Source organism: Tetrao urogallus, assembly GCF_951394365.1.
Source record: "Tetrao urogallus genome assembly, chromosome: 17".
In the NCBI taxonomy this organism is placed as follows: Eukaryota; Metazoa; Chordata; class Aves; order Galliformes; family Phasianidae; genus Tetrao; species Tetrao urogallus.
Window position 1 is genome coordinate 8,565,389 of NC_136830.1, and position 14,683 is coordinate 8,580,071.

The 14,683-nt window shown below is 40.4% G+C and overlaps 1 protein-coding gene across 2 annotated transcripts in view; it reads right to left on the minus strand.

The window, feature by feature from the left end:
• BCR (BCR activator of RhoGEF and GTPase) overlaps positions 1 to 14,683 on the minus strand; it is a gene marked incomplete at both ends in the record, with an annotated part of 91,971 nt that overhangs the window by 35,675 nt on the left and 41,613 nt on the right. For both annotated transcript variants that reach the window (XM_079543735.1, XM_079543734.1), the window contains 2 exons: positions 173 to 277; positions 10,256 to 10,440. In XM_079543735.1, coding sequence (XP_079399861.1) covers positions 173 to 277; positions 10,256 to 10,440 — 290 coding nt within the window. The remainder of the gene's footprint in view (positions 1 to 172; positions 278 to 10,255; positions 10,441 to 14,683) is intronic.

The following is a 14,683-nucleotide window of genomic DNA, read 5'->3' on the forward strand; positions in this document are numbered from 1 at the left end:
TGCCATACCCAGTCCTTTCCTTTGGCTTCTTTCTCTTGACCAGAGAAGTGGCCAACAGGTACTTTTTGCACTGAGCAACTGACAGTCAAGGTATGTGAAGTTCTGGGCAATTTTGGATGGAAGTAGCAGCAAACAATAGCAGTACTGGTGGTGGAAATGGAGCAGTGCTTACCAGCAGCAGAGCCTCCAAGTGGCTCAGATAGGTTTCCTCACTGGCCAGGATTCCTGACAAGACCCATTTTCTCATCTCCAGGCCTTTCTCCAGATCTGGCTCACTCTATAAAGAAGTTGTTAAGTGAGGAGAAGAAGAAAAAAAAAAAGAGAATGAGAATGGAGGGGGTGAGGAAAAGGATTTTATTTACTTACGGGCTGATAAAAAACAACTTGTGTTTAGTGTCAAGATTCTAGAAGCAGACATAGAAACACCAAAGAAAAATTTTTATTCACCAGAAACTGATGGCACTCATTTATAGATGTTAGTTTTTAGTCATCTATCTTTGGTGCCTGGGTTTCTTCACATAAATCAGAACGTAAAACTTTAAGATTCAAAAATCTATTATTCTAAACAAATTGTAGGGACCTTTGGTTATGTGCAGTTCATTCTCTCCTCCCATGAGAATTCTCTACGATTCTGCTCCAAAGCCATGTGTTTCCCTACACAGACAGGATCACTTTCCCTCTTTCTACACAGATGCACATGAATATAGAGCAGAATCAGCCTGCCATTGCTGTTAAGATGGCTGTTCTTTCTCCCACTCTTTACTATTCACCAAGTTATTTTCACTGCCAGCTTGCACAAGGTCTATTTTTAGTTAAAAGTCTGAATAATCAGCACTGCTTGGATTGCACATGCTGGTTTTCTTATTGGAATTCCATAAAGCAGTTCTTAACCAAAACAACTGGGGAAAAAAAGAGAGAAGAATAAATACATTCATGGGCAAACACCGATGTTAGCCATCAAGTTTTAAGAGAAGTGACATTCTCTTTTCTACACTACAGTTATCACTGAAAAACGTTTAACCTGACAAAATGGAGCATCCCCATAAATTCTGAAGAAAAAAAAAAAAAAAAAGCCAAACAGTGGAGGTTATAAATAATGACACACCACCAGCATCACTTCTTACAGAATGTCATTTTCAACTTTTATTTCTGTGAATGACTGCCTAAAAAACAAACAAACAAAAAAAATTCCTATTTTTGCACCCTTGTATTGTTGTTAAAAGACTCTAAGAGCGGAGACAATCGTTAGATCTGAAAAAGTAAACAGGTAAATACTTCTAAGGGCTTTAGGCAGACTGTTAGGGACTCCATCCTACTCCTGTTAATACCTACAGGAATCTTTGGCTATTGATTTCAGCAGGAGGAGGATTAGGAAACATTAACAGTATGTTCCACTCTATTGACTGAACATAAAGCCCGTCTACAGCTGATTTTAAATAGCTCTACTTGGAATCCTACACTCTGAACCCTGCAAATGTAGATACGAGGTTCATTATGAGAGATGTACCTTGGTTACAGGTAAGCTTACAGCAGCTATCGCATTAAGTGCAGCTTGGAGCCCACGCACCATGCTAAGAAAGAAATGGATCCTCACGCTCCCAGGTATTTTTGGACTCAGTGTCATCAATAACAACCCTGATTTTTGAATGCTTTCGTTATATTTCATAAGCTATTTTCTAGGCTAAAAGGCTTTGCAGCAATACTTTATAAAAATTTTGTGAGGCGTCAGATACTGCTAACACCTCTTAAAGGAAGGTGACAGACAGAAGCAGTTCGAAGCATAAGAGTAAAATGTATGTGCACATCGTGTATGACATGGAAAACATTGGTCTTTACAGCCCACCTTTCAGCAAGGTTCATTAAGAACCACGGTGTCTTTTAAAACCTTGAAAGGGCATCTCAGAGAAACCAGGAACTCGGAGTTCAGCATTCAGACGCAGAAGATTTAAGAAAAACACCAGTGACAAAGTAACTACGTGGGGACAGGAACAAAGAAACACTGCAACACGTTTCTGTGCATCTCTATGACATTTCTTACAGCTCAAACAGAAATCTTTAACACTACGACTGATCCTTAAAGTTTCTGTAGTGGTAGCACCTGGATAGCTGCTCAGACATCACTGTTAGGCATGGCACATGCATGTAACCCAGAAAGACAGCACCAAGATGTTTGGCAAAGATTTCTTTCACTTAAAGAGGCATCTAGCTGCCTCCTGGGAGCCTTAATGCAAGACGAACAGTAATCTTTGGGTTTCCAAAGGTTTCTTAGCACATTTACAAAAGAAAAATGCAGTAGAGAAGCATCGAAAAACAACTGACAGTGTTCCAAAGTCCCCACTCCTGAGGATGAAGTAACTGGTCAGTGTTGACACAACACTACAATTATGTCTAGCAGGTTCTCTTAGAGGAGGTGGGTGCTTAAAAACCAGCTGGGTATGTTTGTAACATCTGTGAGGAGCACCACACGATGACAAGTAGCTTAAATGATTCAAACTTCCCCATCGCAACTGTGACACAACAGTTTTCATTATAGCACTGAAAACAGCTTTCCTCTTCACAAATAAAAGCTTTAATTTATAAGCCTGTTCTTGCTGGGCATCAGCTGACAGAGACAGCACTTTCTGCCTGAATGTTAATTTCCTCTCAAAGAGTTTTCCTTTCAGGGAGACAAACATCTCCCAGGACACACTACAGGCTCTCCTTCCTGGCCATTAACACAAGGTCACATTGAGAAGCCCACAGTATTGTCCTAACTCTTTTTATAGGAGCATTTTCCAAGTATGATGCTTACAAAACGACAGCCTCAGATCCAGCCAGCCTGAACAGGGCCTAGCTGCTTTAAGCTACAGTGCAGCACTTGCTGAGGAAACTCACGAGGGATTTTATCCAACAGTCGCAGAGCACACCGCAAGGTTGCCAATGCAATACCTTCAATTTACACAAAGATTCCTCAAATGTGAAGAAATGATCTCCTGCTGCTGTCAGGGATCAATAGGACACCATGCTGCTGCCTCCATTGTGCTGCCACTCTGTATTTCTCCCTGAGAAGCAGAGCTCAACATGAGCCTCCTGCTGGGCATGGCCTCTTCTGACAACATCATCTGATGCACCAAGGAGCTGCTCTTGCTGTAGAACTTCTGGAAAGCAGCCTCAGGGTGCTTTTAAGTTATTCTTGTCATGAAACTTGCACAATGATCAAGAAATTCACTAGGAGCTAGTGCCAAAATCAGGGAGAAACAAGTTTATTATTTGGTATCACAATATTTCTTGCTTACAGAATTGGAAACAAGCTCACCTGCACACTCAAATCAGAGCAATTAGCAAGCAAAGATACTGCAATGCTGTCCTGCTCTCGTCTTAGAGCACACAAAAGCATGATGCATGCAGCACCAAGGGCAATTTCTGCTTTGGCCATATCTGCAGGAAGGGGAACCAAGAGCAACCTTGTAACCACAAAGTCTCACTGACTGCTCTGTTTCTGTGCTCCAGGGAGAACAGCAGTTAAGAGAGGGAATATTCTGGGCCCAAGAGGCATCACCCAGATGTACACCAGCTCAGGGAGATCTGCCAATGCTGGGTACTCACTTCCCTTACTCAGACAGGAAGCAGTCTGAAATCTCCAAGCAGTTCGTGGCAAAGCAGGCAGCTGATACTACATCCAGAAGATCACATTAGCTGGGGAAAATACACCTACTAATTCAGCTATGTGCAGACGGGATGTTCTCAGCAGGATGTGGGAGCAGCCCATGCTGGCAAACTCTAACCACCAAGCAGAGAATTCCAGGTGGTCAGCAGTGCATCCCAGGCTTCCTACCTGCCCTGGTTAGCCTGTTCTTGACTAGTACAAGCCTAGCTAGTATTTCACGTTCTGATTTTATCCCTACCTTTTTGACTCAAGCATCCATTTCTAGCCTTTCCCCCTTGGCCTTCCACCTCTTGATTGTCTCTCTACCCACAGGTTTAGGAATAAATCTGTTTTATAAAACTCTACTAGGGGAGCAGCCATAGCATTCCTGTCTGTGTTCTGTAGGAGCTGTGAGCATCCAAGAAGCAGCCAGCTCTCAACAAAGCAAGCTAGAAATCAGTGCTGTGTTCCCACCCTCACTGAACTACTGATATATATATAATACAGGGAGGGAAGATGGAAGACAACATAAAGGAAGTTTCATGGGTATTTCACACTTACAATGTTTTGCTGTTTTATTCTCAACTGGGTGGTGCATCTTGCTATTCCAGTGATTTTAAAACCAAACACAATCATAAATAAAATTTTGCAACCTGAATCAAGGCCAGTCAGAGTGGATAATAGCATTAAAGATACAAGAGAGCGTGCATACGCTGGCCTGAAGCCATGGCTGTTTTGAATGTGTTTACAGCTTGTCAGCCTAAGTACTCTAGTTTACTAAGCAGGTTGGCACTGCTTGTTGTATTCAATTACAGCAAACCTGAGATTCACCAGCTCCAAGGATTAGACAAGTTCAGCTCTTCTCGACTCTTTTTAAAGAGCTCAGAGGTTTGTGGTTGTTATTTAAATTAACAGCAATAATTGCTTTATTGCAAATGTTAAAAGAATAGAGATTAAGAATCTAGAAACCACCATGTGTAAGATTTGGCCAAGTGGTTGCTGCCAGAACAGCTTTGTAAAGAAAACCAGTGCTTCAAAGTGGGCGTATGAAAGGCACTTTAACTCTCCAGACCTTCCTTTGGTACAGTGTGTTCATGTTGTGCAATGAACGTGTTCAAAGGAGAGGTTTCCCGTAAGGGCAGCTCAGAATCTCACAGACAAGCTAACACCCTATGAAGGAGAAAAAAACATTCATTTTAATCTTTAAAGTTTAAATATCTCTGAAAGCATCTGCCAAGCAGCCTGGAGGTGTCCTATTGTCTAGGTGATATTAGGCAGGGAAAATTCTGCAATCAATCCAATCATGCTCCTTGCAGGGGAAGGAGCAGGGACAGGAGCCAACATTCTTTATAACATCAGTATTGATGTGCCAGCTCTCCTCAGGAAGGGCTGTACATCCAGGCAGAGCCCTCCAGCAACACAGAATTGGAGAAGAAAGAGTTGCATCTGCTGGAGATAGTGAGAAAAATGCAGCATTAAATTAAAATAAATAAGTAAATAACAAATATCAAGAGGGAGAAAGGAGAAGGATTTGGAAATGTTGGAGAGCACAGGAAAAGCTGACAACAGAAGTACTAAGCAGAGCTGTAAGACAAGTGATCTCATTTATTAATGTACATTCAGAGGTCAATTTTTCTGCCCCTCATCCTCCTGTGCCTTCCCAGTTTGTCAGAACTCAACTTCAGGAGGATAAACAGTACACATCCCTTGTACTTCACAAATAAAAAAGTCAGATGAAGCAAAATTTGACTGTTCTGCTCCAGACAGGTCCTGACAGGAAGCTTACATAGACATGCCAGTTTTCATTCCCCTCCATGGTCTGGGGAGCCAGAGCCTGGAACTGTTGTTTTCAACTGGAAAACAACAGAGCAAACAACAAAAGATAGACTCTACATATTTGTATTATTATCTTTTCATTAAAGAATTTAACATCTCACAGTATTCAGAGGAGCAGCATTTTAATTTTGTTGAAGCACTTTAAATTTTGATTAAAAAATCAAGGTGCTAAGCATGTTCTTACTAGGAACTAGCTGCTCAGCTTCAGCACTCCTGCTCTCAGGGAGCGATGCATACAAAAATTGGAAAACCATTTTGGTAAAAAATATATTCAATTAAAAAAAAAATCATCTCTTAATCTCTAGAAGAGTGACTGCTATATTTTCAGGTGAGAGACTGTCCTGCTCCCATCTCCAGAGCCCAATAATCTTAAGTCCAACCATGTCTTAGAGCCTGTCTTTGTTGGCAAGCTGATCTTTGAAAGGCCTTCTCACCTTTACCCTCTCCATTGCTCTAATCTCTTCCCACATGAGTAGTAGCAATGGGATCCTCAGGACTGAAGCTTCCTATACTCTCTCAGTGCCTTCATCCTCAAACAAACTACCTACCCCAAGCTCTAAGCAATAAACTCTCCTCTAGAGAAGGGTGCTATCATCTTCCTCTGTCCTACCCTACATAGCTATCCACCTCTTACTTTGACTTTATGCATAGAACAGAAACATTCTTGCTCTTTGTACTCTAAGAGTCTGAATTAATACTACCCATTAAACCCTCTGACACCTTCTGGACTTACCAGTTGTGTCTCATTTGGCGAACATTTGTCTTGACGTTTTCCAAAAGCTTCCAGAATTTTTGGAAAGTTCAATAATAATTAACTGTTTGGAAAAAATTATATAGCTTTCAACTTAAATAAACAACTTATATTTATTTTCCCCTTCTCTTCCCTTTTCATCTTTCCCTTGTAGGTTTGCTTCAGAGCAACAAAGTCTGGCAAAAACGCTGGCTTTATGCCAAGACATGCTTCCACATCTCAGCATGAGATTCTGGAAGAGCCAGAAGAGGGGTACAACCTGGACTGCTCAATGCAAACATCTTTTAAGGCCTCCTTACTACAAAAATGATGAGTTGGGATGTTGAGATGCACATCAAAAATGCCCTCATTTACATCCTCCTTCAATGAAAGATAAAACTAAGGATGGCATCCCTCATCACCCTCTTTGGATAGGAGCATATATTTGAGTGATGGACACAAAGCAAGTGAAATGGACACAAAGCAAGCACACAGAAATACATAAAATGCAGTTGAATTTGTACAATTTGAATGCAGAGCAGTCAACAACTTTTAGTCTACTTAGATGATGTAAGCAGAAGAGGGAATTGAGAAACAGATCCAAAGTGACAAAGGTTGAGAAGAACAGCAGCCTTCTGGAAGTCAGCTTGTGGCCCTCACTTCCTGGAACAAAGGACATGAGGTGCTGGGAGTCTGTCACCTCCCAGGCTGAGGAACATAAAGCCCCTCCACATGTAGTCCACGAGGTATCCTCTTGGTTTCTTTTGGAACAAGACACTGCTTTGTCCCTCTGCATCTTCTCTACGTTGGCTAGGTAACCAAATGGAGGCCAGCCTGCCACGCCACCCAACCGAACACTACAGCCTCTGTCAGAAGACAGAAGCATTTAGTCAGTCGGTAAAAATATATATATATAAATCCCTTTGACATAAAAATATGTCAAAGAACAATGCCCTCAATGTTCAGATATCAATGATCTGATCTCCAAAAGAAAGACTGTTCTGACGAATAAGGCCAATGAACAACATCAGAATGCTGCCGAGTCTGCAATGCTAAATGAATTGGTCATGATCACATTAAAAAAAGTACATCATTGTTTGCATGCTTTTCATCTGGGTGTCTGACTGAAGTGCTGTTAGCCCTTGGTTGCAAGTGAAATTAAAGGAATTTCTCTTTGAACGCGAAGAACACATTAAAAGTTAGAAGCTGGTTTTGTATAACATCAGACATCTCACATTAAGGACTCAAAATGAGCAGATGCACTTCCTATAATCTCTCTGCCTTCATTACCTGTGATAAGTGGACATGGTATCTTCTTATCTCACAGGACACTGCAGGGATAATTAAGGCCTGCATAGCATTCCGATAGTATTTGGAATTAATGGTCATGCCCAAAGGAAATGAGTACTTGTGTACTCAGAACTAAGTTTAAAACATCCCACATATACAGAGCAATAAAACACTGAATCCAGTGAGTATTACTTGTTACATGCACTAAATAACACAGAAAAAACTATACAAAAAATAGGACAATTGTGTAATTGAAATTAATTATAAAGACTCAAGGCTATCTGCACAAGGCAGGACTGCATAGTCAGTAATTCTTTAACCTTTAAACAACCTTACAAATGTAATATTTTGAGAAAGCAGTATGTATACAACAACTGTCATGTTGCTATATACAGTAACTGTTGATTTCTAGACTCTGGCCATGATAATCTAAATAACTGCAGGCACGTAAGAAGACAGAAGAAGGGACTACTATACAAGCAAGCACACAGACATGTTTTCAGCTAATGAGGTGTAGTGAGGGGAAAAAAAAAAAAAAGACTTGCATCCTGGTATTTCAGGGTTCTGATCCAACATGGTTTAAATACACTGCAACGAGCAAAGTACATGACACTTAATTTTGTTACTGATGTCTTTTCCACTACAGCTGAAAACATAATTATAGTAAAACTCATCTAACAACTTGTGTCAAAGTTTAACTTGCTTAGGAAATAGCATAACCATTTATAAACTAATTTCTTCCTCCCTGTTGTGGACCTCTATTCATAGATAGCATTGTCAGTTGTGGACTAACTGCAGCCACGATCAGCTGAAGCAGTTGAAGTTCATTATTTTAAGTTTAATCAGTCTCAGTATCCCTGCATTTTTTGGAAACAATAAAAAATCTTTTTATAGTCAGAGAGAAGAAAGCAGCTGGTTATAAGTATTACCTTTTTAAAAGGCAGTCTTCTAGTACTGTTAGGACAACACTAAATTATCTACTTTTAAATGCTTATGAGGTGATATTCAAATAAATCAAGACTAAGATGAAACATTTGGCTGTTTCTCTTCCAAGCCAACAATGTGACAGTGGGTTCTTTGACTCAGCCATATGATGTCAAATCGCGTTTTCCTTTTAACCTAAGAAACATAACCTGAAAATCTCAAGCCAATATCAAAATATTCTTGGAGCTTTTGAAATCATTAATGATCATTTCTCCATTCAAAAGGCTCTTGGATATCACAGGAGTTCTCACCCCGAGCAATTAGGAAAAAAAGCATCTCAGAGGTAATAGGCTAAAGCAGAAGCAGCTAGCTAGATTCCATACACTATATTCAAATAAAATACAACAATCAACAGTAAATGAACTTGATAATGCTTTAAGAGACCTTGAGGAGAAGAACAAGAACACTTTCAAGCAGTCTTTATAATCTAACATTCATCCTGGAAGAAGTAAGGAAACGCAAGATGTGACACTAACCAAGAAAGAATGATAGAAGGATGGATAAAATCAATGCTAAAAGCAATGGTTTGTGGAACTTGTCAAACTCTGGAAATCATTTTGATATAAAATAAATAAAACTGTCTGATAAAGGTGTTGATTTACACGTATACTGATACCTGTAAAACACCCCTCATCTTCTCCCATGACACTTTGATTAATAGGACAGAACAATACAAAGTCAACACAAATTAAACAACTTAAATGACAGATTTCAAAGTGTCATTTGCAAATTGAGAATTCAAGGCTGGTTGGCTACACTGTCTTAGAAATAGAGTAGGAAGAAACTAAGAGCTGTTTTTGTGCTGCTAAGTACTTTTATGAATGAACTGGGGAAACCAAAAATCTGCAGATGACAAAGATTTCCAAAGAAACATCAGTTTGGCATGGAAGTGCTCTGCAATTTTGAAAGCAAAAGGATAAAAATGGCAAACTACAGTTCAAAGGCAAACAGATCAAGTTAAATATAAGAGATTTCTGACTAAAGAGAGCAGTCGATAGCTATTTACCAAAGCAAGTGGCAGATTCTCTATAAGATAAAAAATGCAATAAACAACAAAAAAAAACATCAAGTTCTAAACAGTAGCCATGCCCCTGAAGCAAAAATAATGCAAAATAGCCTGAACGGCCACACAGAAAACACAAATCAAGCTACTCAGTCAATTCTGATAAGATAAAAAGCTCAGAAGAGATTATATGGATATGCATTTAGTAAACAGTAAAAGTTTTTATGAACATCCATCTCCCACACAAGTCACTCCAGTTTAGAGCTGACAGTGTTAATTCTCCTTATTCCACTTCTATAGAGCAAAAGAAATGGTCTGTATATTCCAGATACCTTACCAAAGCCTTCAAAGTACCCAAAAATAATTAATTTTCCTTGTGTAAGGCAATGACAACCCACATAAACAGACGCACACAATGAACACAGGCCCCCAAATGCACCCATACTTTAGGAAGCTCTGGTCCAGTATCCCCTCTTCCAAAACATCTGGTATTTAGAGACCTCGTAGCAGCATTTAAGCATCCCTTTTCTTCAATACATTCAAAGTGTGAAAAAATGAGTTAAAAATGAGTAAAAAAAATACACAGAACACTTATTTCTGAAATTTAGCTTGAACATCAGTCAGAAGTCTCAATTTCACATTAAATACACAATATAGTAGCACATGACTGATACTGTATCAACTAACCTGTCTTACCATTCTGGCAGCCCCCCTCCCCCTTAAAGCAGTCTACTCCTTCCAACTTTACAAGGTTTGATTGACCCCAAAAAGGCAGGAAAGAACTCACTGATTTTGTAGATTCCAGAGACCCTGAAGACAGGGTGTCTCTGCTGCCTCGACTCTTGGAACTGAGATGGGGGGAAGACGATGGCGAGTCATCGATGTAGGGCATCATATCATGATGTCGCCTCTGTTCTTCAGCACGGTCTGCATCATACGCATAGCTGGGTGGTGTGCCACTGAATGAAGCATCTGCAAAACACGGGAGAAAAATCTGTCTGGTCAGAGCCAAACTGGATATGAAACAGGCTGGTCAAGCACAGCTATTGATGTTGTTGATGTCCCAGCTATTTAGTTTACTGATAAGTAATCACAGAATCAGTGATAGTTAAATATAGATCAAGTGGAAGCATTAATTTAGTTAAGCTCATGTCACCAAACATTCATTTTGATCATTTTAAGTCCTAAAAGGCAAAGTCCTTTCTAATATCTAACATCGGTGTTCATGAAATTGCAGCTCTTTCCTCCAAGTTTTGCTTCAAAAGCATTAGCATTAAGATAAATAAATACTCGTACAGGCTCCATACAAGTCACACAGTCTGAGTCTATCAATGCACTGGGTTGGGGTAGCAGCCTCTGTTGTTCTTATTTTTCTGTGGAAATGAACAGATGACGCCCCTGAAGGTTTAGCAATCATCAATAATACATAGCTCAGAAAATGAATAGTTGGACTTGGTGATCTTGAAGGTCTTTTTCAATCTAAAAGATTCAGTGGTTCTGTAATTCTCTTCAGACTAGGAACAAGAGGACTAGGAAAGAAAGGTCGTACATGTCAAGTGAACGGGCCTGCTGCCAAAACAAAACTCTAAGAGTCCATCTTCTATTGGCTGCCTTCCTCCTCCATTCTAATTCCCTAAGCAAATAAACAATCACCCTCCTTCTCTCCAGTACCCCACAAAAATAAAAATAAAATGGTTAATTTGGTTCTTTACACCACATTTGAATTTTTATGAGGTATCAATGAATTTCTGCAGGAAAAATGAGTAGTAAAATTGATTCTGGTATCTTCTCTACTGTTTCTGCAAAAAAACTGTACTGAGGACACACACTGAACAGAACAGCTCCCTGTGCTGTAAATTAAAAGGTCTTTCACCTCTCTGCACAAATACACACATAGGATGCACATTTGCTTTCTGCACAGTGCCAAAGAATCACATCTATCATGCCCAAAGGAGGATGGAAGCAACTTTGCATGTTGCTCATACTTCACGTGTGAAGCATTTTCACCTGTCAGTGTACAGAAGTGTGAGCAGTGATATCCATGCCCAGGCCATGGCAGAAATCTGCTGCTTTCAGTTACAAGTCATCCATTTTCACTCTTCTCCCCAAACTGAGGAATAACTAAAGGCAGACAAGCTAGATCCACTTCTGCTGTAGCAGGCAAGCCTTACGGAAGACAAAGCCATAAACAAGGATTTTGTTTGTTTGTTTTTGGTCTTAAAAAGTTCAAAAATTTGCATTAAATTCACACTGGAACTCAACCTTTACTTGTAGAACTAGTTTCTACTTGTTTTCACATATCTAGGTTCTGTAAAAATAATAAGCAGCAGCTGCCAAGCATACTAATAATCCTGTTATACATCACCAAGGCAGGGTGGAGGAGTAACATTTTAAAGCCCACTTTCCTCCTTCACAGTAAACTCAGTTAAAGCATGACTCATGCCAGCAAAGGATGTGAACTTTGTGTGAAACAGAATAAAACTTGATCCATGCGGTTTATTCAGGAGGGAGAGCCAGTCCAGGGAATTTATGCAAACAATATACCGAAAACCTAACAATAAACTCACTGTAGAAGTGAGCCTCTGTCTCAATTTGTAGCAAATACCACCCTGCTAAATAACTGCTGTGTATGTGGCCTTCAGGCTGCTGAGTGACCATGGCAATATTATTTTAACAAGCTCAGTGAGTTTTATGTCACCCACTCTCTCATGGTATTACCTTGTGCTCAAGCCCTCAGTCTCTCAAAGGACTTTTAGATTGTGCAAGACCACAGGAATGGGAATGGGAGAGGAAGGGAAAAAAAGAAAAGAAATAGTATGTATTTGCTGGGGTGGACTTTTATTGAGATGCCAGAGACTTTCCAGATTTTCTTAGTTGTTTAGAACTCATCCTATTAAGTTAATTCGGTAAATGGAGGCTTGAAATAGAGGTGCAAAAGTAAGGATGATCGGGCACAAACAAAAGAGATTTCAGATAAGTTGGATAATGCCCACATATCAGCAAGCCAAACAAATCACAGATCTCATGCTTGAATTGTCAGGAGCCCTTTAGCTAAAAGAATGCAGAAGAGAAGATATCATGGCCTTTGAGTTCCAATTCTCAAACAGGCAAGGAAAGAAATCAACAGGAATAACCTCCACCACGCGCAAGATGACTGGTCTTCTATGTGGTCACAAGGCATGATTAGGGACCATGCTGACTCCAGAAATTAGAATTTTATGTGGAAGACCCACATAAAATCCTCCCACCTCTACAATATTTATGTCATCAAAAAAATAAAAATAAAAATGTAACACCAGGCAAATTCACTGGAGGAATGCAAATACCTGATTTCCATTGAATTATCCCTCCTGCAGCTTTCTAACCCAAGAAGCCTGAAAAACACTGCTGACAATTTAACACTTGCTTTATCCACAGAGGAACATCAGTACAGGGTGCTTATGTCAGCTTCACGTCTTTGATCAAGGAAGAATTTCTTCAAACTCCTATTCAAACCAGTTTCTCCTGCACACATGCAGTAACAAGACTCATTTGCCGTGCAGAAATGAAAGCAGGAATATTTCTTTACTCCCAGTGCTCGCTTTCTAATTGTATGGTTTGCTCCCTTTCTGTTAATGGAGAAGTAAACTCCATATGGTATACATCAGCAGAAAGGCTTGCAGGGAATCACAGTATTTTCACTTTCCTCACTTTCTCCTATTAAGAAGTAGGCTTTGTATTTCTGATTTCCACAACACATTTTGTCTCCTACTACACAGGGAAATCATCATTCGAAAGGAAAGGAAGATGGAAGACTTAGGTTAGGAAGAAGAGATTTATTCCCAGCACTGCATAAAGATTCAGTTTACCTTTGCATCATTCACTTTGTCTTTCCATGCATGAAAATGAAAATAAGACCCCTCAGCAAGGAATGAAGAGCCAGCCCATCAGTGTCACAGACTGCCACAAGATACGTGCAGAGAAAGCCCCCCGCAGAATTTAAAGCTTTGATACTGTATCTGTAGTATCTGTAACACATTCAAAAAGCTTAGAAACAGTTATAATCCCTCTTCTTCCTATTATTGTTTCATACAGCACTGAAATCCACCCATGGAGATTTTTAATTATCTCTGAGGCAGACAGACCTTCTTGCTTTCATTCCGCCATTTATTCCAACAGAAGCAAAGTATTACTCTAGCGAGATACACCAAGCAAGCCCTAACACTAATAACAGAGGTAGGCTCGCATCTCTGTGATTAAAGAGACCACTGTTGCTAGGGAAACTAGGTTATTTGGATCTCCTACAGGCAGGCACAACTCTGCACAGGCTGTTCAGGCTCTACCTGGCAGCAGAACGACTACAGCAAAGAGACTGGAGCCAGGAGCTCATTGGACATCCCTAGCTGCTCTGGGTGACCCTCCTGTAGATGTAAGCAATCTCAGGGAGCAAAGCACCAGTGTTGCTTTGGGCACAGGGACCTGGCTTAGCCATGTGGCCATTTAACCCCACAGAGGCTCGTCCTCTGCATGAGGACAATGAGCAACAAAATGCTCCAGCTTCCCTCACCAGCAGCAGCTTTTCTCTTTTGGCAGCTTGTAAAAGTCCCTGTCCCCTACCCTCATAAGAAAGTCTGGCAGCTGTGACTGACCAAAATGTGCCCTCTCACCACTAAACAGCAGCTATTTCTGCCACTGGCCCTCCAATATTCCCTTACAGTACTCCACTCTGCACCAGCACATCATCATTTGCAATCAACTACTTGGGGGCTACAAAGGTTTTTCATCAATTTTGCACACACTCAAACGGTTACTTCCACCTTTTGGTTCTGATGACAGTAACCTTCCTGGCCTTGCTTTGTTCCCATCTTTAGGAACCTGCCCCACATCCTCTTCTTCGGTTATTGCTTCCATCCCCTCACCTCCCCAAGCTTTCATTTCAGTTTACCGTGCTCAAACTCAACATTCTTTTCTTCTGTTTTTCTGTTCCTTATCTCTTCTAAACTACTCCCTCTTCCTCACAGCATCAAATCTCTCCTGGCTGGGAGAAAAGAGCACTCTAACAAACCTGCAGTTAGCTACAAACTTCCTTGCACTCAGTGACTGTACAGCAGCACCGTGGCCTTGTCCTGCTGCCTACCCCCCTCCTGCTGTGTGTCACATGCATTCTTTGAGAGTATGAGACCAAGACAGAGAACTACCTTGCCAGCACGAAGGGAAAAAGAAACTAACTTCAAAA